Here is a 22,955-nt window from a genome sequence, read left to right on the forward strand (position 1 = left end):
AACTAATCAACTCAAATAATCAATATACAACTAATCCGATAAACAACTAATCAAATTAATAAATTCGACCACCAACTAATAAACTCAACTAATCAACTCAAGTAATCAATATACAACTAATCCGATAAACAACTAATCAAATTAATAAATTCGACCACCAACTAATAAACTCAACTAATCAACTCAACTAATCAATATACTACTAATCCGATAAACAACTAATCAAATTAATAAATTCGAACACCAACTAATCAACTCAACTAATCAACTCATATAATCAATATACTACTAATCCGATAAACAACTAATCAACTCATATAATCAATCACCACGTCCAATCAGGTAACAAATTCTTTTACCTGCACTAGGCGCTGAACCATCATCCAGACCATCACCTCCATCATCTTCATCCTCACCATCCTTCTCATCTTCATCGTCGTCCTCATCATCATCCTCATCCTCATCCTCATCCCCATCTGGATGGTCAACCAGATAGTCATCATTGTCCTCATCAACTGGCTGGTAGCTCTCTAGAATGAGATTCATCGGAACACGGCGTGAATTTTCACTCTGTATGATCCCCCTCGTGGCATCATCACTCATACTTGAGTCAACAGAAATCCGACCTCCGGAAGTACCAGACGAAGTGATCTGTCGAGGTTTCGCATCCAATGAAAATCTACCTGGAGCAATTCCACTCGGTTGGGCCATTTGGTCGGTGGGAATGTTTCCGTATGCTGGGTATGAGTAACCTGACACAGGAGCCATGAATCCAAGCAACTGGGTAAACGAACCATGTTCACCTGATTCTTGGTGCGGGACATTCCAGTACTGCTGATGAACTGGAATACTCAAGTAATCCGCAGAATGCGTCTCAGGGATGTATGGAGTAAATTGCTTAGGCTCTTGTTGTGCATGTGTCTGTGAGGGGGGCGGAGGTGGTGGCGGTGGTTGTTCTTGTTGATTCTCTTGGTTAATCATAGGATCACCGTGCTGATTCTCTTCCGGTCCGAGCTGTGTCAGATGCAAGTGGTTACCATATGTACGTCGGTACCAATGCAAGTAGATATCTAACTGATGCTGTGATGGCACCGTCTCTTGAACAAGAACATGACTATACCGGTTCATCCAATGCATAACCCAGGATGAGTGGGTTCCAGACCAATCTTGATTCTTCGGACCTGTTAGAACTTGGCCGTGTGCTTCACCTAGGTCACGCTCTTGTTGAGGAACGCCTTGAGTCAAGCCAAATTGCCTCCTCAGCCTATCAGATGCATGCCACTCAATACATTCAAAAGATATAAGCGGAACTGTGGCACTCCAAATAGCCGAATGCTGACGGATGTCAGCAGGAATCATGTCTGGATCGGTCCGACCTATTGCATAAGGCTCCCAAACAAACTGCACACATTATGCAAGTAATCCGAGCATTACACAATGAATAAAAACACGGCTAATTGAAAACAACTACGTATTTATTACAACAGACCTGTCCTTCTTGCAGAGCATCTAGGTTTCCCCTAAGGTGCTCAAGTTTCCTCAATCTATAAGGCCGATTCTCACGTTCCCAGTTATGCCACCTAACATCATGCAATTCGTTAATTTACATTTATCAATTCAATTTAAGATACACTATTATAAAGCGTTTAGTAATTAAATTTACCTATTTGCAATCGGAAAGATTCGAGAATTGCTAGGAATCGGCGCAAGGAACGGTAGGCGGATCCAAGCCCAGGCAAGCAAGAGTGTCAACGGACCATCAACCTCCTTACAGTCGACACGAGTTGCCCTACACAACGCTCTGTACAGGTGTGCCAGGCATGCGGAACCCCAACTAAACTGTATTATCCCGGCAAAGTTACGGAGTAATGGGAGAAACTTCCAGTGCACCCCTGCTCCAGACTTATCTCCAAATATAACGGTCCCAAACAATAACATTATGTGACACTTCACGTACCTCTGAATCTGGATATCATCAACCAACACTAACCGATCCTTCAATTTTCGAAACCACGTCAACTTGATGAAACTTCCCCTACAGTCTGCCTCCCTAGGTGCAACACCAAACTGATCCAAGCATTCAGCCTCTAACGCCTCATAACTACTCAGTGTCGGTCCCGTAACTGGCAAACCATTCGTCGGAAGAACATAAATTAACGCCACATCCTCCAGTGTCACAGCACACTCACCAACCGGAAAATGGAAGGTGTGAGTCTCGGGCCGCCATCTCTCAATCAGAGCATTAACCAATGCCGACTGACACTGGACAACTCCAATCTGTGAAACATAATAAAAGCCGGTGTCCCGTAAAAACCCCTCCACTATTGGATTGTACCGATCCGGCAGCATGTAGTGGTCACATTGCAACATTCTAGATCCCTAAACAAAAACAACAATATTAATAAATTAACAAATTAAACTTAAAAAAATCGAATTTTCATTATCAAATAACCAGCCACACATAAGAATCAATAAATATATTAATAACAACAATACAATACAATACTTTATACAAATAACTATTATATTATCTACTAATACTCAAATAACTAACTACTCAATTTTATTCTATTCTAACAGCAAACATACAACAACTAATCAATCACTAACCCTTCATTAATTATTTATATTAAACTTATAACATAAATAATTAATTCAACAATTTTTAATTCCTAATATTTATTTACGAAGGACTACTACTAATACAATATTAAGTAACTACAAAAAAATTATTTATTACTAATAATTAAAACTACTTAACTGATTTATATAATCCACACGTACAGCACATTAGCACTACTATACACTATATGTATTCTACTCCACTGATAGTTAAACTAAACGCTACTAGCAGTAATAATTATTATTATTACAATAAGCGTTATAACAATTAATATTAATATTACTTATTCTATTTATTTATCATACATCCAAAATTTTATAATAACCGTATTATTATTAACAATATTATTATTGCAATTATTCTATTAATAACAATAATTAATTTATTATTATAATGTAATATCTGAATAATATTAATACCCAATAATCTCTAATATCGTTTTAATTAAACTCAAATATCTAAATATTATTACTCCACTAATTCCTAACATTATCATTATAATAAACTATTACTAATCTCTAACATCATAATTATTATTTTAACTAAAATAAAAATTTTTAAATTAAACACTTACATAATTAGGATGATCAAGATAATTAGTAATGTAGAATTCTGGACGATTCACATCTTTCACTTTTCTTCTTTTAGGCATACTTTCTGTGTGGTCCAATTTTTTGGAGCTCAAACCTTCAACAATGGAGTTCCCTACCGTGGCTTGGGGGTGGGGTATACGGGAGAAGAGAAATGGAACAAAGTGAAAGTGAAATGGGAAAGGGAAAGGGAAACTGGCTTAAGGGAGCTCGGATGGTTGGGATTTGATCATCTTTGCTGGACCAACGTGCATGCGCGACACGTGACTGGGGGCGCAAATCGGACGGTCCGATTTGTGTATCTGCCCAGCCTGAAATCGGACCGTCCGATTTCAGTTCCTCAAAATGGACCGTCCGATTTCTTCGATCCTGGCCGTCACACTCCGGTTATGCACCATGCAGCCCCATATCATTGTTATACACCACTTCTCTCCCAATATTAAAAATAAAAAAGTGTGGCGTCTCATATCTATTTTAGCGCTTATTCGGTATCACAATAGTTATCAACAATAGTCATTTTAAATTCTAGTTAAACACATAACAGTCAACTCCACTTAACAACAAGATAATATTGTTGATCAAAATTTGTAAGATAAAAATTTGTTAACTAAAATTATAGAATAAATTATTATTTGTACCCATGAAAGATATAAACACTGACAAATGTATCTATATAAGAATAAAACAACAATTGTAACCACAGGACTTATGTATGCCAAAAGTACCCTAACAGACTAATTGCGTAACCAACATCCGGGTAATTTTGACACACAAAAGCCATCTTTTGTGGTTACAATCGTCGTTTTATTCTTATATGGATATATTTATTAGCGTCTGTATATTTTATGGGTGCAAAAGTTAATTTATCTAAAATTATATAAATATCAAGCACAGGCAGGCTCTAGGGATTGAAGGGGGAGGGGGACAGTCGCCCCTCAAAATTTTAATTTTTGTTAAAAAAAAGTTTTATGGCGATAACCTTTTTTTTTTTATTATTATTCAGCCTCTCCCTTTACCAAAAAAAAAAATTCAAATCATAATAGATAAATATAATTCATTAATAATTTAGAACAAATTTAGATATTTTTATATTATTAATAAGATATGATAGTTTCAGTCCAATTTATTTAAAAAATAAAATATAAATCTCTATTCTCTTTTTAATATACTCATTTATTCAAAAAATCTTTTATTTTTATTTTTTCTATTCTTCTCCTCTTTTATATTTTTAATCTTTTTTATCTTTTACTCTTTGGCTCTTATTTTTTTTTTACAAATTAAAAAAAATATATATATATTATAGTTCAACAAATAGTCTTTCATTATTCTTTTAATTTAAAAAAAATATATTTTTATTTTTTTTTTATTTTAAGAGAATCATTAAACTAACAACTAAGACACATAATCATACATAATAAATTATATATAGATAAATAATAAAGCATGTTTTATTTTTTATTTTTATTTAAATATATTATTTTTTTCTATTAGTCTTGCTTAATTTTTTTTATATTTTTTTATATAATTAGTTATTTACTTAATTTATTATTATTTGTTAAGTTTGTATGTTATTATAGGTTAGTTTATATATATATATTCCTATAAATATTTGATTGAGATTATATATTTATTTTTTTTAAATTTTTATTATTAACAATAATAATATAAAATATTTTTAGTAAATTATTAAACATGATCCTTAAATAATTACTAGGCTAACTCAATTGATTGAAAACTATAAAATTGCTATAGGTGCTGCTAAAGGTCTTTCTTTCTTGCATGGAGCTGACAAACCTGTCATTTACAGGGATTTTAAGACTTCCAATGTCTTGCTTGATTCCGTGCGTAATTAACTAATTTATTATGTCTTCTTAATTAATTCATTACTATTTTTATTGATATATTATGAATCATAATAGGATTTCACAGCAAAACTCTCAGACTTTGGATTAGCCAAAATGGGACCAGAGGGATCAAACACTCATGTTTCCACCAGAGTTATGGGTACCTATGGATATGCTGCCCCGGAATACATCTCAACAGGTAATTACCTAATTGTCCTTTCTTTGTCATCAATACAAAATTATGCGTCAGATGATAGATAAAGTTCAATAACATCGTTTGATTCATATAGTTGAATTCACCTAGTAGGATAAAACTTTATTGCTGTTGTTGTATATTATATAAAGAGAAAAGGACAAATAGGTTACTAACCTTTTGTCCTGCAGACATTTTTATTCCTAACCATTAAAAAATACTCCTTCACAAAACTTAGACAGATTAGTCCCTCTATCCAAATGCCTCCATTCCGTCCAAATGCTTCCGTCAGAGACTGATCCGTCCAAATTTTGTGAAGGTCAGAAACTTAAAAGTATTTTTCAATGATCAGAACAATATTTATTTAATAATTAATAAATATTAAATAAAATAATAAATTGTGACTGTATTTGGTTAATTTATTTTAGTTATTAAATATTTTTGTAAAAAATTGAAAAACTCCTGTTTTAATCTTTAAGTCAAAGCATTGCCAACCCAATCAATTTTAAACTAAATAATCAATAGTAGCAAATACTACAGAAGGCTTACCTACAAGAAACAAGATATCACTAAATTATGTTAATATAAGTCAAAACATTCCCATGCTTTTATTAATGTTTCCATGACTTTAATCTTCAACTTTGGTTACAACTTTCTGAAACACAACATACAACAGCCTCAAAAAGATATGAAATAACTTTATTGCGATCAATAATGCAATTATATATATTAAAATTAATTAAAAATATATAAAAATATAAAATTTAAATTGTTAATATATCTATATTTATTTATTAATTAAAATTACAAATTTAAAAACTTTAACTAATAATAACCTTAATACGTGTCTTTAACTAAACCCTTAAATTAAAAAAACACAAACACAAAAATATGCATCTATATAGATTACAATCTTTCATTGTGTTTTCAATCTAAATATATTTAGAATTTAACATAGAAAATCATTATTCTTGCTTTTCTTCACAAGCTAACGAAGGGATTAAAAATATTTCTAATTTCTGAACACTCCATAAAAAAAATGATGGATTCCTTCTACAAAATTTACGTTACCAGTTTAAGTCTTTATTTTCCTATTATTATATGTTGAAATTATTGTTTTTATTATTATTTAAACTAAATTTGTATACATTATCAACATGAAATTATTTTATAATTAAGAATTTCAATTGTTGTTATATTTTAATAAAATAACTAGTCTAAAAATAATATATATTATTAATTACATCAACATAAAACTCTTTTTTTTTTCTTCAACAATGAACTCACAAAATGGTTTAAATTGATGAGTGTTACTGTATTAGCACTACCAAAAACACGGAAGTTACTAATGGAAAGGTATCTACGAACGATAAATAGTGGCAAAATTTAATGACGGTGATAATCAATTGCAATGTATTATATCTTTGTGGTCAAATTTTGTAAAATTTTTTAGGGGTGAGCACGGGTCGGTTTGGTTTGGTTCGGATTTGTGTTTTTTGGTACATGTATCCGAACCAAACCAAACCGATTAAGAACGGATTGGTTTGGTTTGGATAATTGGGTATCTGATAACTTTGAAATTCATACAAAAAAATCAAAATTTTATCATAAAAATTCAACAAGTATAATAAATATGTAACATCAATAGAAATAATCCAAACATGTTAAATACCAAATACATTAAAAACTAAACTCATTAAAATCCAAACATATTAATAGTGATTATTTTTGTCAATGAAAAAGTCATATATATTTTTTTATTTTTTTTATTTAATTAATATATGATCGAGTTTGTGGGTTGGTTCGAGTTCCGCATCTTCAGAACCGATACCCGAACCAATTACTAATAAAGATCATTGGTTTGATTCGGATTGGACCCGATTACCCGTTAGTTCTAAAATCAATTAATTGGTTCGATTCGGGTTCAGACGAATAATCGAGTATCCGTTACCCGTGTTCACCCCTAAAATTTTTAGACTTTTTATTTGTCTTTGCCAATTTGAGATGGGTTTTCTCATTTTCCATCATCATTAATTCATTATACACGTAGGCATCAACCCCTGCATTATTGTTCTAACAATTATTAGGTTCTATTGCTTAAAAAATATTGTTTTTATATGTTCATATCACCATGTGTACAGTGAAACCACGATTTATATATGAATGTATGCTATGTCCATATAGCTATCAATCAATATCATTACTTCTAATATATCGGTTACTTTCTCACATCTCACTAATGACAAAGATTATTAGATATGCATGTGTCGTCATCATCATACACATTATTAGAGTTCGTTCATCTATATATATACATTTAAAGCCACCCCTTTTAATTCTTTATGGTTATCTTTCAGTTTCAACTACGGATTAGAGTAGTGTTAGGCACCCAAAATATTATAGATAATAAATAAAGATATATAATTAATAATATTTGTGTTTATAAAAGAATGTTAATTATTTTTTAAATTTAATTAATACAATTTTTTTTATAATTATCTTTTTTATTTAATTATACTAAAAATTAATTCTAAATTTAATGTAAATTAAATTTTAAATTTTTTTTCTCATTATTACTACATGTATTTATAATTCTATACTTTTTTTTAAATAAAAATTTAAATTCTTAATTATATTTTTAATTCTAAAAAAATATTAAATCACCTCAACACATTTTACAAAAAATAAAAACATCTTAAATTTAATCGGTATCTAATTATTGAAAATTAAAAATATCTAAAATTATTGGTTTATGACCTACAAAATGAAATAATAAATAATAAATAATTAATATAAATTCGTTAATTATGAATATTATGTGTATAAAAATATAAATATTACACGTATAAAAGTATGTATGTTAAATTAGAGAATTTAACAATTTCTATTATATAATTCATAGTTTATACATAGACTATTATAAAATAAAAAATAAAATATAAACAAAAAATTAAGAAAAAAATTTTAAAAATAATTATTAATACAAGCATACTTATGAATAGTAAATAAAAATATTAAAATTATGACCTTTTAGTGTACAGCTGAGATAATTTGAAACATATAACAAGATACAATTTAAAATTTGGTAATATTAATTGTAAAAATTTATTAATTATATATATTATTTATATAAAATTATGAATGTTATGAGTATAAAATTATAGACGTTATTAATATAAAATTCTGGATGTTATGTGTACTTTATTTAACTATGAATGTTATGAGTAAATTTACTAATTGAATAAATTAATTTAAGTATTTGATATTTTTTTAAAATCTAATTATAGTAAAATTTGAAAATGCATGTGAATAGAATAAATTATTTTGCTTTGAAAAAACATGAAACAAACTTTCAAATTATCAAAGACGATGATTTAATAAAAAAATTATACGTTGATTTGAATGTATGATGCCTTTAAAAAAATATTAAAATAATTTGAATCATAATTTGAAAATGCATGTGAATAGAATAAATTATTTTGCTTTGAAAAAACATGAAACAAACTTTCAAATTATCAAAGACGATGATTTAATAAAAAAATTATACGTTGATTTGAATGTATGATGCCTTTAAAAAAATATTAAAATAATTTGAATCATGATTTATTTATGCACATGTGAAATAATTTAAAATATGTAATAAAATATAGTTTAGAATTGAATAATATTAATTGTAAAAATATGTTAATTATAAAAATATATATGCATGAATATGTAGATGTTACATAATAAATAAAAAATGTGTTTTCGTTATTATAATATAAATTAAATACCATAAATATAAATTATATATTTATTTAATAAGAATGTAAATTGATGAACGTATGTGTTTATAATATATATTATTTAATATATATAATCAATGTTTTTATATACAATAAATACTACAATAAAAAAATGAGGTGCGTGAAAGGATAATAAAAATTAGACTCATCTCATTAAATAAAGTTAGAAATAGAAAATTTTGGCTAGTTTTGATTTCCTAAACTTGGTTCCCAAACTTTTTCTGATTAATAATGATGTGTAAATAATCAAAAATGTTTTATACAGAAGATTCGTTTGGTTTAGATTTTGCTACAATTATTTAGAATATATTAAAAGTAAGTTTAAGAAAATATTGTGTTTGATCAATTAAATTAATTTTTTTAGAGGTGTAATTACAAAACTTAATAGGATTTAAGAGAAAATAAATGGTTGATTGTGAATGTAAAAGTTAATTTTGGACTGGCTATGGAACTCTGTTTATTAATGTAAACAAAACATATGTATTATCTAAATTATTTGACTAATTTAATAATCAAGCCGTGGATACCTATATTATATTTTTTCGTTTTTTGAGTGCGACTCTTTGAGATTCTGCGGTTAATGCATGATACTTATACACTAGGCTATCATTAGGAAGAGAGAAATTTGAGTTTAACGTACAAATTTTTGTTTAAAAAAAAAATACTACTCTTCTTCATTCTGTATATTGTTAAAAAAATATTTTTATCATTTAATTTATAAGATTCGAACTCAAAAACTTCTTTTAGTTAAAGTATAAGATATTTATCATCATGACTAATATTATATTTATTATAATTTTATATATTTAATAAATAAAAATATGAATTAATAAGTCCTAATTAATACACTAGTTTAATTTTATTAATAACAGATAATATATAAATTTACATTATTTCTCACATCATAGGTATAAATAAACACAATCTATATAGAAAATGAATAATGATGATAGGATGATAAGGGTGTTCTACTATGATAAGATGGAAAATACATATAAAAATGAATAAGATAGGATATTAGGATGAGATGACACGAGGGTTAAATTAAAGTTGGAAGAGAAAGAAGAACAAGAAAAAAGCATGGGTAAATATGAGTTTAATCTTGATGTATTGATAGTGTAAAATATTTTATACATACAGTTATATAGTTACAATTATTTTGTTTTCTTAGAACGATGACCATTTATGTGATCAGTGTAAAAAAATAGTTATTTTTATTAATATGACATTAGAGTGATTGAATACACGTATAAAATAAGGGAAAATATGAGGAGTCAATGGAATATTTGTACACAATAGAGGTTTATGGAGTATTAGAGATATAATCATTAGTATTACTTTTTTTCATCAATTGAAGCTTTTGGGATGAGTGATATCATGACATGGTATTAGAATTTTAGATTTGAAAGGTCAAAAGTTCAATTCTTAGTGAACCCCAAAATCAATTTAAATTTTTGGGAAGATGTTTATTATCCATTAAAATTAAATTCGAATAAATATCATATAGAGAAATTCTTGGGAGCCATCCATTTTTAGTATTTTTAGGATTTTAGCCATCATTTGATCCATATAAATATTAAATTATTTTTAACAAATAAATTTTATTAAATTATGTGTATAAATTTTAAAAAATTTAAATACAAATTATATTAATTTATGTGTATAAAATTTTTAATAAATAATATAAATACAAATTATATATTTTTTATGTATAAAATATTTATAAATATATATACAAATTATTACTAACTAAATACTAACAAAAAATAATAATATTTATTGGTCATATTACATCTCTCTTATTGCATATTCAAGGGTTGGGTAGTGTCAATGTATACGCAATTGATTTTTGAACCTAATTTATGATGATTCACACTCCTTAACTTGTGCTTTGGATTGGATGCCTTCTAAGTATTTTTGACGTGAAGAAACATATACATAGCAAACAAAGGCATTTAATTATGATTTCTCATTTGAAAAAAATAAAAAAAGAAATTAAAAAAAAGAAAAAGAAAAAAGAAGCTTCTTTTCCATTCACATTATTCAGATAATAAAAGGAGATCTATCGAATATGAATAATAATCGTATTCCATTTAATTTGAGTATTGTGTTATTCTGTAACTAAAAAGTGAATAGAATGTTAGGTATGTAAAGATTTGGGGTTGTCCTTTAAGCAAAGATGATGTGATTTAAGATTCCAAGCAATAAATGAATATATAGAATTCGATTTTATGGCATCCATCGTACATTATGCTAAATACTTTTGCTAATGAATGCAATTATATTTTCTGTTGTTAAATAATATAGTATCTGATCCTATATAATTTGATTAAGCAGGTACGTTGTGTGTACGTTATTTTAATGCAATGTTAATAATTGAAAATTGTTAGATAATAATTTAGTTAAATATATTAAATTATTTAATAATTTTTAATTAATAAATTTATATAAAAATAACTGCAATCGTATATGGTTGGTAAATTTAATTGAAAGAACTTCATAGTGGAATAATTGATTAATTAGAATCATGTGGATTTGATGTGATACACAATGGCTAATGTAGATGGTATGAAAATTTTTTTTTTTTTTCAAGAAGAAATATTTACACAGTTAGTTTGCAGCATCTATATAACAAGTTCTATCCCTTCCATTTTCACACCTTGTTACTCGTTTGTTCCAATCAATTATTGATGAAATTGGTCAAAGTAAAGGATAAATTTAAAAACGTTTAATTTTGGGTCAAATCAATTATAAGGAAGCAAAATTTTGGAATTCAAATTAAATTTGATGGTTTTAAATAACTTAGCAAAAATATACACATGTCAATTTGATAATAATAATAATAATAATAATTTAATTTTAATGCATTAATAATATAAAATATTTTACATAGTTATGCAATCATAACTGTTTTTTTAGATGATCATTCACGTAATTAATATAAAATATAGTTATTTTTATTAATATAATATTATACAATTGAATATACGTATAAAATAATTTTACACTGACAATACTTTAAATTAAATTTTAATAATAATAATGCCAACTTATAAGAATAAAATCTAAAAGTATGGAAGAAACCACTTGATAAATATATATGCGATTATTACAGTAAATACAAGAGAAATGTATATTATGAGTTTATTATGTAAAAGTAAAACTTAGATATGCGCCTCTCTATTTTTGTATAATTATAAAAATTTATTAATTATTTACAAAACATTAAAGTTCTAATTATCAAAGTTTTAACTTTTAAGAGCACAACAAGAATGCGAAAAAGTATTTATTTTTTACATTCACTATTTGAAAACTGAAAAGAATTAATTAACGTAGATAATAGTATAAAAAATTTATTGCTAGTTCGTTAAAATGAAATATTTAATTTAACTATAAGAAAATATATATTTCACTATAAATATTAAATAGTGTAAAGGAGAAGAGAATATTTTCTCCCCTAGAACACGTTGAACGGAGTTGCCTTGATTGTTTATAAAGGTAGAAATTCAATACGTGAAGTTGATATCTAAAAGTTGTTCTATAAAAATTTAGTCAAATTAATCAAACTATCATGACTCTTAACTATCAACTTCATATGAAGTCGACTGCACCTGAGTTTTCACCGTTTATAAAACATCAATACATGGCGGTGATTGGTGTATTTTTGTTCTTCACCAATGAACTTCAAAAACCCATTATTAAATGTGTAGACTAAAATAATTAAATCAATAATCTAAATGAAGACTACGATTAATGATGTACTCAATACGCCAAAATAATATTTGAGTGATTGAGTCAAGTCAAAGCAACAGCATCTCAAAATTTCAGAACACCAAGCAACCATTATTATTACTTAGAAAATAACATCTCTTTCCTCTTTTTTTTTTCTTTTTTTTTTTAAACAATGATAAAAACAAAGAGCGGTTAATCCTATGAAGTACGGACACTTCACTGAGTTATCGTGTTGACGTGTCAGACACATTTTGGAGACGACACTTATTGATACTCATCAGACACACGTGCCTGCTGTGTCCAACCGTATTTTAATAAAAAATAAAAAAAATCTTCTCTAGACACGTTTGGACACACCTAAATACCATCACGCGTGTCCAGTTTTATTCTTAACATATATTCTTAAAATAAATTTAGATATAGTATATATTATTATTTATTAAAACAAAAGATATTTTAAATACTTGATATAATTAAAATAAGACATTAAAAATAATTAAAAATTTTATTTTATATTTTAATATCAATAAAATATCAAAATATCATTATAATTTATTTAAAAAATACTTTATATTTTATATATATGCGTGTTCCCATGTCATGTAAAATTTTAAAATTTGCATATCGACGTGTCTCGTATCATATCGTATCCCGTGTCCGTATGTGTCCGTGCATCGTAGGCCCGTTAATCACTTAATTAAAACATGCTTGTTTCTAACCACACATTGCATTATTGCACTAGGTAAGACTTGGGTGTTTCTTAACATTGGTATTTGAATATCTAAAAATTGATATTTTCAATATAAAAAGTATAGGATTTAGTTAAGATGTGTCTTAAAGATTTATGATAAATTTATTATTAGTGAAAAATTTTAAATATTTTTATTTAATAAATATAAAATAAATGTATTAAAAACTTAAATTTTTTATATTTTTAATAAAAGTTTTTTAATTTATAAATTTAACATATGCTCTAGCATATGTTAGCTAAACTAAAAAATATAATCATGCTAGCTAGGTATATATTAAAATTAATTACTAATATATAATATATTTTAAAATATAAAATACATATTAAAAATAATTTAAATTATACATATATTTATACACAAATATATAGTGACTGATTTTAATATGTAAATAATATTTTAAAAAAAAAAAAAGTTATATCATAATAGAGTGATGATAGAGTAAGTGTAAAAAAAAAAACAAAAGAATTGGAAGTAAATATACAAAATTAAACATTTCCAACCTTAAATTGAATTGGATTGAATGCAATAAATCTAATGAATAATTCCATAAAAAGCTACATTTGGTTGTAAATAAATCATAGTATAAGATAAGAACCGAATTCAACTTAAATAAATTATTTCTAATGTAATGAGATTCCATTCAAAACCCACTCATATGCTAATTATTAATTTTCTAGCCAAATGAGTTTTAGCTCAAATGGCATAATCTCTCTATACTCACCTAAGAAGTCTCGGGTTCAAGTCTCTCTATCTTCCGTAAAAAAAAAAAAAAATACTAATTTTCTATATTAACGGTTTGAGAGGAAATTAACTAATTTTCTTGGTTAGTTCAGAGAACACAAGTCCCTATCTCTCTATCTCTATCTGTGTGTATCATAATCTTAACCTTTTTAACCCACTACTACTCCACGTTTTCACATTCTTTGTTTTCTCTCTTAATTCTTGTTCTTATATATAAACCTCTCTCATTGAATTCTCACACATGACACACCCCACAACTTTGCACCTAAACACATGATTCTTGTTCTGCCTTCTCCTATTTCTCCATCTTGATTTCCCTTTTCTCTGAATTGGCATTCAGTTTCTGCAACCCTTTATCGTTTCATGACCAATCATTAGCCAAAGCTTGGAACTTGTGACCAATGTCATCTTCAAGTCTCTTCTTTTATCTGTTTCTTGCAGTTCTTGCTGCAGAAACTACCTTTTGCTTTTCTTCTAAGGTACTTACATAGCTTCTTATTGTTATGTTTTCTTCTGTATTAATTTGTTAATTAATTAACCAATCAATCAAGCTATATGGAATTTGAATTGTACGGCAATGGCAGGTTTATGTAGTGTACATGGGAAGCAAAACTGGGCAAGAACCAGAGGATGTTCTAAAGCAACACCATCAAATGCTTGCTGCTGTTCATGAAGGAAGGTTAGAATAATTGATGCCTGTTTTTTTCTTTCGGAAAATTCTCCCTTTCTTTCTTGTTTCTGATATGTGATTTTTCTTTTAACAGTTTTGAGAAAGCACAAGCTTCTCATATTTATAGCTACAAACATGGTTTCAGAGGCTTTGCAGCCAAGTTGACTCAAGAACAAGCTTCACAAATTTCAAGTATGCAACTGAATTTCTTCTTTCTTTTTGAAACTATAAGAATTTCTAACATACAAATCAATGGCTTCTTGCTGTTAACAACTCTCTTATGTTCAAAATTATGGCCAGGAATGTCTGGAGTTGTTTCAGTTTTTCCCAATTATAAGAGAAAACTTCACACCACTCATTCATGGGACTTTATGGGACTTGAGAAGGATGAAACCATGGAGATTCTAGGACAATCCACAAAGAACCAAGCCAATATCATCGTTGGTTTCATTGATACCGGTGAGTTTGTACTATGTAGTCTTTACTCATAGTTACCAGATTCTTTTTAAATGAATAATAATTGTAACTTTAAGAAAAGTAAGTAACAACTAACAACCATTCAAACTTTCTAGTAACTCTGGTTTTGCTGCTACAGCCTCCTATGATAGAACCTTTTTGGTTACTTTTCCTTCATCACTTACGTACAAATGTGTACCTTTACTTCAATGTCCCATAAACACATTTATTATCCTGTTCACAAGAACTTCTACACTTCATTTATTTCTTTAGTAGCCCAAATTATGTACCTTTTATCCCTCTACTTTTAGGAATAGCAACTAAAAGGAAACTATGACTCATAACACTGGACCTTCACATGGTATCATTGTGTAGTCAAATTCCTACTTATGAACTACTTTAATTAGATCAGCATTCTATTAAAAGTTTGCATTCTGATACATTACACCTAATCTGTTGAAAACAAATATCATCACTGTTATGAAAATTATTTTGGTACAATATCAGTGGGAAAAGGTGTAGGTACTAAATAGTCAGTGCAATGGTGGGGTTTTTGACTTTTTGTCATGGTGTGCATTTAATTTTTTTGCTTATTGGTTATGACTATTCATGAAGGAATTTGGCCTGAATCACCAAGCTTTAGAGACACCGACATGCCAGCAGTGCCACCAAGTTGGAGGGGCCATTGTCAATTAGGAGAAACATTCAATGCATCTTCTTGTAACAGGTTTTGTTTTGTGGTTGGAGTTGAATCACACCCTCAAAAGTTTTTCACCATGTTGACTTCATTGGTTAATTATTATGGTGCAGGAAAGTGATAGGAGCAAGATATTATATGAGTGGATTTGAAGCAGAAGAAGGGTCAGACAAGAAGGTCTCTTTCAGGTCCCCAAGGGATAGCACTGGACATGGGAGCCATACGGCCTCCACGGCGGCCGGCCGCTATGTGTCGAACATGAGTTACAAGGGGCTGGCAGCTGGAGGAGCCAGGGGAGGTGCACCTATGGCTAGAATTGCTGTTTACAAAACTTGCTGGGATTCAGGTTGCTATGATGTGGACTTGCTAGCTGCCTTTGATGATGCCATAAGAGATGGTGTTCACATTATATCATTGTCTCTGGGTCCTGAAGCCCCTCAAGGAGAGTATTTCAATGATGCCATATCAGTGGGGTCCTTTCATGCTGCTAGGCATGGAGTTCTAGTGGTGGCATCAGCTGGGAATGAAGGAACTCCTGGTTCTGCTACTAACCTTGCACCTTGGATTTTCACTGTTGCTGCTAGCTCCACTGATAGGGACTTCACCTCTGATGTTGTACTAGGAAATGGTGTCAACATCTCGGTAATGTTTAGATTCTATTTTCGTTCATTGTTTCCATTTCTAGTGTTTTCTGCATTCATGTTGGATTGAGCTATTGTTTCTCCAATGAATGGAACAGGGTGAAAGTCTCAGCATCTTAGAAATGAATGCCTCCAAAAGAATAATATCTGCAGCAGATGCCTTTGATGGATATTTTACTCCTTATCAATCCAGGTGAAGCACAAGGTACTTGATAGAGAGAACAGTCTAAATCAATTTGCATGGATGGTTTTTCTAAGTTTGGTATTGTTTCGATTCTGTTTTTTGCAGTTACTGTGTAGATAGCTCCCTGAATAAGACCAAGGCCAGAGGGAAGGTTCTGGTGTGTAGACATATAGAGAGTTCATCAGAATCAAAGTTGGCCAAAAGTAGGGTAGTGAAAGAGGCAGGTGGTGTTGGAATGATACTCATTGATGAGACAGATAAAGATGTTGCCATACCATTTGTGATTCCTTCAGCTATTGTTGGAAGTAGAACAGGCGAACATATTCTATCATACATCAATAGAACAAGGTTTGTTTTACACCTGAGAAAATAGACACTGATGTTAAGTATGTTGCTTGTTTTGCCATTATCTGACCCCGCATTCTGTTGTGCGGAACAGAAAGCCTATGGCGAGGATATTTGCAGCCAAGACAGTTCTAGGAACTCGACCTGCACCCCGAACAGCGGCATTCTCTTCTAAAGGCCCCAATTCCTTAAACCCAGAAATCTTGAAGGTGATATTCTCATAAGTACATAAACATGCCTCTCTCAATTATGGAAGATTTCTCACTGTACTGCTATGTAGCCTGATATTACAGCTCCCGGATTAAACATTCTCGCAGCATGGTCTCCGGCAGCCGTTGGAAAAATGAAGTTCAATATTATATCAGGAACTTCTATGTCTTGTCCGCATGTATCTGGAATTGCAGCATTAGTCAAAGCTGTCCATCCTTCATGGTCGCCATCTGCTATCAAATCTGCTATCATGACAACTGGTATCAAATTTTAGTCAAACATTACTGTTTGTAATCAATCAACTGGTTTTTCCAAGAACATAACTAGATTAACACAAAGTTTGGAATTATTCTTAATCAAACATTAAATCATAACTCCTTACCAGATCAAAGTTTGTTGGTCATCATATGATGCCTCAAAATGTAGAAAAGTTAAATATATCACACATAACACAGTGAAAAAGTAGATCATTGAATATACAGTCCATACAGTCCACAAGTTTCACTGATTCTATTCAAGAAACTAATCATAAATTCAATGTGCAGCTACTATTCTGGATAAGCAGCACAAACCCATTAGAAGGGACCCTGATGGAAGAAGAGCCAATGCATTTGACTATGGATCAGGGTTTGTGAACCCCACAAGAGTTCTAGATCCTGGCCTTGTCTATGATTCACAGCCAGAAGACTATATTGACTTCCTCTGTTCAATTGGTTATGATAAGAGGTCACTCCATCTTGTTACAGGAGACAACAGCACATGTGATGGGGCATTCAAGAAACCATCCAGCCTCAACTATCCATCTATTGCAGTGCCTAATCTTGAAGACAACTTTTCAGTAACACGTGTTGTCACCAATGTTGGAGAAGCAAGAAGTGTATATAAATCTGTAGTGGTTTCTCCTGCTGGAGTTAATGTCACTGTTGTGCCAGACAGGTTAATCTTCGGAAGAATTGGACAGAAAATCAAGTTCACATTGAATTTCAAAGTGGCTGCTCCTTCAAAGGGCTACACATTTGGGTTCTTGTCATGGAAGAATGGCAGGTCTCAGGTCACAACTCCTATAGTTGTCCGGGCTTCATCATCAGGCTTTGGGTTGGTCAGATAACAGTGTTTGTAAATAACTACATTAGCTTAGGAGCTGTGAGAATATTGCAGTCACTATATGCCTATCACAACCAATTCTTCTAAAAATCCCTGATGCAGTCTAGAAGATCACTGCCAAACATATGCTATAGTTATATGCTCAGTGTAGCAAATATTACCAAAACACAGAATTTGAAGAAATTATATCCAGGAGTCCTGAAATTTCTCTGATTTATTTTCAATATAGGTTCTTCAGCACTTTCCATGTGTGATGTGTTTTTCCTTCCCCACCAAAGTGGGAAGTTAAGAAGGTGTATTAATTATTTTTAATCTTTAACCTTTATAATAATAATTTTTGAAAAAATAATATGCTAAAAAAGAGTATGGAGTTGTTTTATTTTCCTAAATAATAAAGTTATCTTTCCCTTCAAGCAAATTGAAAACTATGCAGTAAAATTATAAGAGAGTAACTCTAATCTTAGTATTACATTGGCAATATATTTTTTCTTCCTCTTTCATAAAGGATAAATGTGATTGGCAATCATGTGAGGAACAACTTTCCTGATGATCCACATGTTCACTTTTGTAAGGCTCAATTCATTAGCTGCAGAATACTCAAATGGGAAAACTCTATGATGTCAGGAACAACAATATAGAACAACACTTACTCTGTATAATTAATCTCGAAGTAAATTGTCTAAAGTTAAAAGTTTGCTGCTTCTTAAAACATTAAATCATATTTGCATAAGAAACCATAGAATTACAATGGATAACCTACCACAATGAACTAGAAACAATACCTTACTATGACAAAAAAACATTAGATGATCAAAGTATTCCAGAAACATTCTAGACAAAGAACAGAAAGGTTGAATTTTGACTTATATAATTTCTACAAATGTGTTTTTTAATCCATCCAAGTTCCAAAGAGCTACCTAAAGGACTCAAACCTTAAACTTTGATTTTAGAGATTATATAACAACGTATAGATGTCATCGTCAGAAGATGAAATGACATACAAGTCTAGGAATCGCAGACACTAGGAGTGTATCTCTGACGGGTCAACAAGACCTTCCATTACAACAAGTTGATCCAGCAGTGCAATTTTTTCATCTTCAAGAGTCTTTACTTCATCTTCAATCTCTCTTAGCTCTTTCCCTAATAAAAAGCTCTCATCCTCCAGCAACAGATACTTCCGCCTCAATGCCCGGTACTCGTTTCCAGCTGCAGAGGAATCTGGAAAAGAATCTGAGTTGGAACCCTCTTGTTTTACAAAAGGTGGTGAGACTTCAGTCATCAAATGTCTTTTGGAACCCTTCTGTCCTGGTTTTGATGATATAGGAGCATGTACCTCTTCCTTGGTATTATTCCCTTGCAATTGAAACAAAGATACCTTTTGGTTTGAGAATTTTTTCTTCTTTGGTTTATTTTTCAAGAACTCCTCTGACAAAGGAATCCTTGGATCTTGCATTTTTCACCAGCCACTACAGAATAGGAAAGAACAAAGAAAACATAGCAGGGATTACTTTCAGTTTCAGGTAAAAGAATTTACCATTACTCCTAAAACTAAGAGAATGAAGTTCATGGTTCATCAACATAAGTGCTCAACAAAACAAAACCAGATCAATGCAACAAATAAGAAATTCACTACTAATCACAAGTGTTTTAGGTGCTCTTCAAACACACAGAAGCATATGAATTGATCGATGGCATAACAAAGTAACAATCCAAAACTTAGTTGGTATTATTCATTACTCAATTATTGACCACCAGAATCAAACTTCCTTCTTGACCAAGAAATTCGAAATAAATCATGAATTGGCAGCACCGACAGTTAAATTAGCTGTATGAGAAAAAGGATTTGGAAAAAAGAACAATCCTGATATTGGGGAAAAAAAAAAGCAAGTAATGGTCCCAAATAATCCCTAAGAACTGGAAAACACACAAGATATTCTAAAACTGAGAAATATACACAGTCGGCCATTATCAAAAGCGAAATCCAAAAGTACAACCCTTTCGAAACAGAAAAGATTACATGAATTCACCCACACACAAAAAGTCCCAAAAATTGGTAAAATTTTACATGAACGACGAAAATAGTTGGAGATGGATGAGAGGCAGAAACAGAGGGACAAACCAGAAGAAGTCAAATTGAGGACGGTCTTATCCTTTTCTCTTGAATTCCACAGCCGAATGAAGAATGAAGATTGAAATTTGAAAAGGAAAGCAAAATTTAGGGTTCAATGTGTGAAATCGTTGCTGTAGTTACAGAGAAGCATTGGGTTGTAGTTGTGAACTGGTAACCTTGTACAGTACCGACCTTTTTTGTTTGACGTGGCGACTTATGATTGGATGCCAACAAAGAAGTCATATTCAGTTATCTTCTTCGAACTCAAAAAAGATTAGCTCCTTTCAAAAAAAATAAAAATAAATAAATAAAAAGATTAGCACGCCAGGGATTTTTTCTTCTAAATTTTCTTATAGTGATACTCTATAGTCTATACATCCCCAATTAAATTCTAAGCATCAACAAATACAACTGAAATTTGAAATTAAAAGCAAATTATAAAGAGAAATTTTGTACAATAAATTATCTAAAAAAATTTATCTTTCTTATTTTAAATTGATCTTTTGGTTGTTCTTTTTTATCTTTACTTGTCTGCTATTTTGTTGGTTAGTTATTAATTAAAAAAAATTGACTATTTAACAAATTGATTATTTAAATTATATGAATATATAAAAAATAAATTATTAAATCAAATATTTATATAAAATATATATTAAAATATTATTAAACTATTCTTCCACCTTAGTCTATGACAACATTAAAAAAAGTCTCGTGACCCATAAATTCAGCTCAACAGAATATATAAATTCAATTACAATTTTAGTCTTTATTATTTTATCTTATCTTATCTTTATATTATCTTTAGTTGTTTTATCTTTTTTAGGCCAATGCTCTATATATATTTAGTTTTACCTTCATAATTCAATCAATCAACAATCAATAAAATTTCTTCATCTTTTATTTTCTTATTCTTTCACAATTTTATCATGGTATCAGAGCTACTGTCCACAAACAATTCAATTCCACATTCGAAGATGAAAAAGTTCTTCACCAAATTAAAATCGTGCTACTGTCCACGTCCAACTACTAATAAGAAGAAGCTATCGAAATCTCCGCTGTCCACTGGCCACATTACGAAGGATGGTCGTGACAGCAATGTCGACCACAACGAGATTGTTGTTACCAAACTACAAAAGAAACCCAATGTGGTCTTACCTTCTGACGATTACAAGAACAACAGAGAGTGGTGGAAGTCAATGCCGATAGTGGCTTTAGGATTCGCTTTTTCCATGTCTTGAGCTTCAGATTCGTATAATGTTTAAGTGTTGCGATGTGTTTAGATTTGTGTTGATAACTCATAGTTAAATTTTTATGCTATTAGAATTGCAATTGTACATAATGGAACAATTAGTTCAACTTCTATATTTATATCATTCTATTTCAGGTGAATTTTTTCTTTAAAAAAAATACAATATTCTTCATATTTTCTTATTTCATTTTTTCATAGTTTTATTATGGTATAAGAGCCTTGGTATCCTCTTTGAAAAGGATATATAAGCTATCATCTTTCCAGTGAGAAATCACCCTACTTCTTTTTCAACCTCCTTCCACAATGAATAATCAATCTTTCAATTTAGTTCAAAATCCAACCAATCTCTATTACATTCATCCAAGTAAAAATCTAATATCAATCTTGGTCATCCATGTTCTAACAGAAAACAACTAATCCTTCATGGAATAGTCAATATGGCATATCTGTGCCTTCTTCTACCAGTTTTATCTGTGTTTTCTTTTGGCAATTTTGTTTTGCATTCTGTTTCAGCAGTTCAATCTGCATTTTATTTTAGTAGTTTCATCTGCATTCTTATTACGTTTCACGTGCCCTCTTCTTACAATTTAATCAATAAAAAAATAATTTTATTAAAAGATATTTTGATAAACAAAATTTAATAATAAAAAATAAAATGTTTACTAATGAATATTTTTTCTTAAAAAATGGATAAAGTTAATATTAGTTAATACAAAAAATTTAAAATGAATTAAAGAAGATGTTTTTTAAAGCTAAAAAGAAGAAGAATGTATATTTATAAAATAAAAAAAAAATCATTTTAGTATCTCGCAGAAAAATAGAGTAAAATTTTCTCTAATAATAATTATAAGCAAGACCAACTTTTGTTGAGTCTTTTTTTTTTTTAACTACAAACTTTCATACGCTACTAGTCAACCTTAAATATCTTGTATTATTCTTCTCATCTTAACCATTTTTGTTTGTCTCGATCAAATTATAGTTATAATTGCTTTAAAAATAATAAAATAAGAAACGTGTTGTTTAGGTCAG

At 29.6% G+C, this 22,955-nt stretch overlaps 3 protein-coding genes across 4 annotated transcripts; 1 reads left to right on the top strand and 2 right to left on the bottom strand.

Moving 5' to 3' along the window:
• Positions 1-321: 321 nt before the first annotated feature.
• Positions 322-3,275, bottom strand: LOC148563218 (serine/threonine-protein phosphatase 7 long form homolog). The gene is made up of 4 exons (XM_088486187.1): positions 3,198-3,275; positions 1,664-2,379; positions 1,472-1,580; positions 322-1,401 (listed from the first exon to the last, which is right to left on the bottom strand). The coding sequence occupies exons 1-4, from the start codon at positions 3,273-3,275 to the stop codon at positions 322-324; spliced, it is 1,983 nt and encodes a 660-aa protein (XP_088342313.1).
• An 11,066-nt stretch (positions 3,276-14,341) lies between these two features.
• On the top strand, positions 14,342-18,791 carry LOC107642485 (subtilisin-like serine-protease S). Of its 2 annotated transcripts, XM_016345863.3 has the most exons (11): positions 14,342-14,739; positions 14,845-14,939; positions 15,025-15,122; positions 15,231-15,389; positions 16,002-16,113; positions 16,197-16,725; positions 16,823-16,917; positions 17,014-17,256; positions 17,348-17,462; positions 17,534-17,723; positions 18,009-18,791. In XM_016345863.3, the coding sequence occupies exons 1-11, from the start codon at positions 14,662-14,664 to the stop codon at positions 18,569-18,571; spliced, it is 2,277 nt and encodes a 758-aa protein (XP_016201349.1). In that variant the 5' UTR covers positions 14,342-14,661; the 3' UTR covers positions 18,572-18,791. The 2 variants fall into 2 exon arrangements, with proteins under 2 accessions (XP_016201349.1, XP_016201348.1); XM_016345862.3 differs by having other exon boundaries at positions 14,502-14,739; positions 15,025-15,389.
• Positions 18,792-19,267: 476 nt separating this feature from the next.
• On the bottom strand, positions 19,268-20,828 carry LOC107642487 (uncharacterized). Its single transcript, XM_088487980.1, has 2 exons — positions 20,687-20,828; positions 19,268-20,033 (listed from the first exon to the last, which is right to left on the bottom strand). The coding sequence occupies exon 2, from the start codon at positions 20,018-20,020 to the stop codon at positions 19,589-19,591; it is 432 nt and encodes a 143-aa protein (XP_088344106.1). The 5' UTR covers positions 20,021-20,033; positions 20,687-20,828; the 3' UTR covers positions 19,268-19,588.
• Between the last annotated feature and the right edge of the window lie 2,127 nt (positions 20,829-22,955).

Source organism: Arachis ipaensis, chromosome B5, assembly GCF_059453495.1.
Source record: "Arachis ipaensis isolate K30076 ecotype BB chromosome B5, ASM5945349v1, whole genome shotgun sequence".
NCBI lineage: Eukaryota > Viridiplantae > Streptophyta > Magnoliopsida > Fabales > Fabaceae > Arachis > Arachis ipaensis.

Excerpts from the sequence above, each read along its gene's own strand:
- LOC148563218 (XM_088486187.1), bottom strand. The coding sequence starts at position 3,275 with ATGCCTAAAAGAAGAAAAGTGAAAGATGTGAATCGTCCAGAATTCTAC. Across the intron at positions 1,581-1,663 it reads ATCTTTCCGATTGCAAATAG|GTGGCATAACTGGGAACGTG; the intron begins GTAAATTTAATT and ends GCATGATGTTAG. Across the intron at positions 1,402-1,471 it reads AGGTCTGTTGTAATAAATAC|TTTGTTTGGGAGCCTTATGC; the intron begins GTAGTTGTTTTC and ends TAATGTGTGCAG.
- LOC107642487 (XM_088487980.1), bottom strand. The coding sequence starts at position 20,020 with ATGCAAGATCCAAGGATTCCTTTGTCAGAGGAGTTCTTGAAAAATAAA.
- LOC107642485 (XM_016345862.3), top strand. The coding sequence starts at position 14,662 with ATGTCATCTTCAAGTCTCTTCTTTTATCTGTTTCTTGCAGTTCTTGCT. Across the intron at positions 14,740-14,844 it reads CCTTTTGCTTTTCTTCTAAG|GTTTATGTAGTGTACATGGG; the intron begins GTACTTACATAG and ends CGGCAATGGCAG. Across the intron at positions 14,940-15,024 it reads GCTGCTGTTCATGAAGGAAG|TTTTGAGAAAGCACAAGCTT; the intron begins GTTAGAATAATT and ends TTCTTTTAACAG.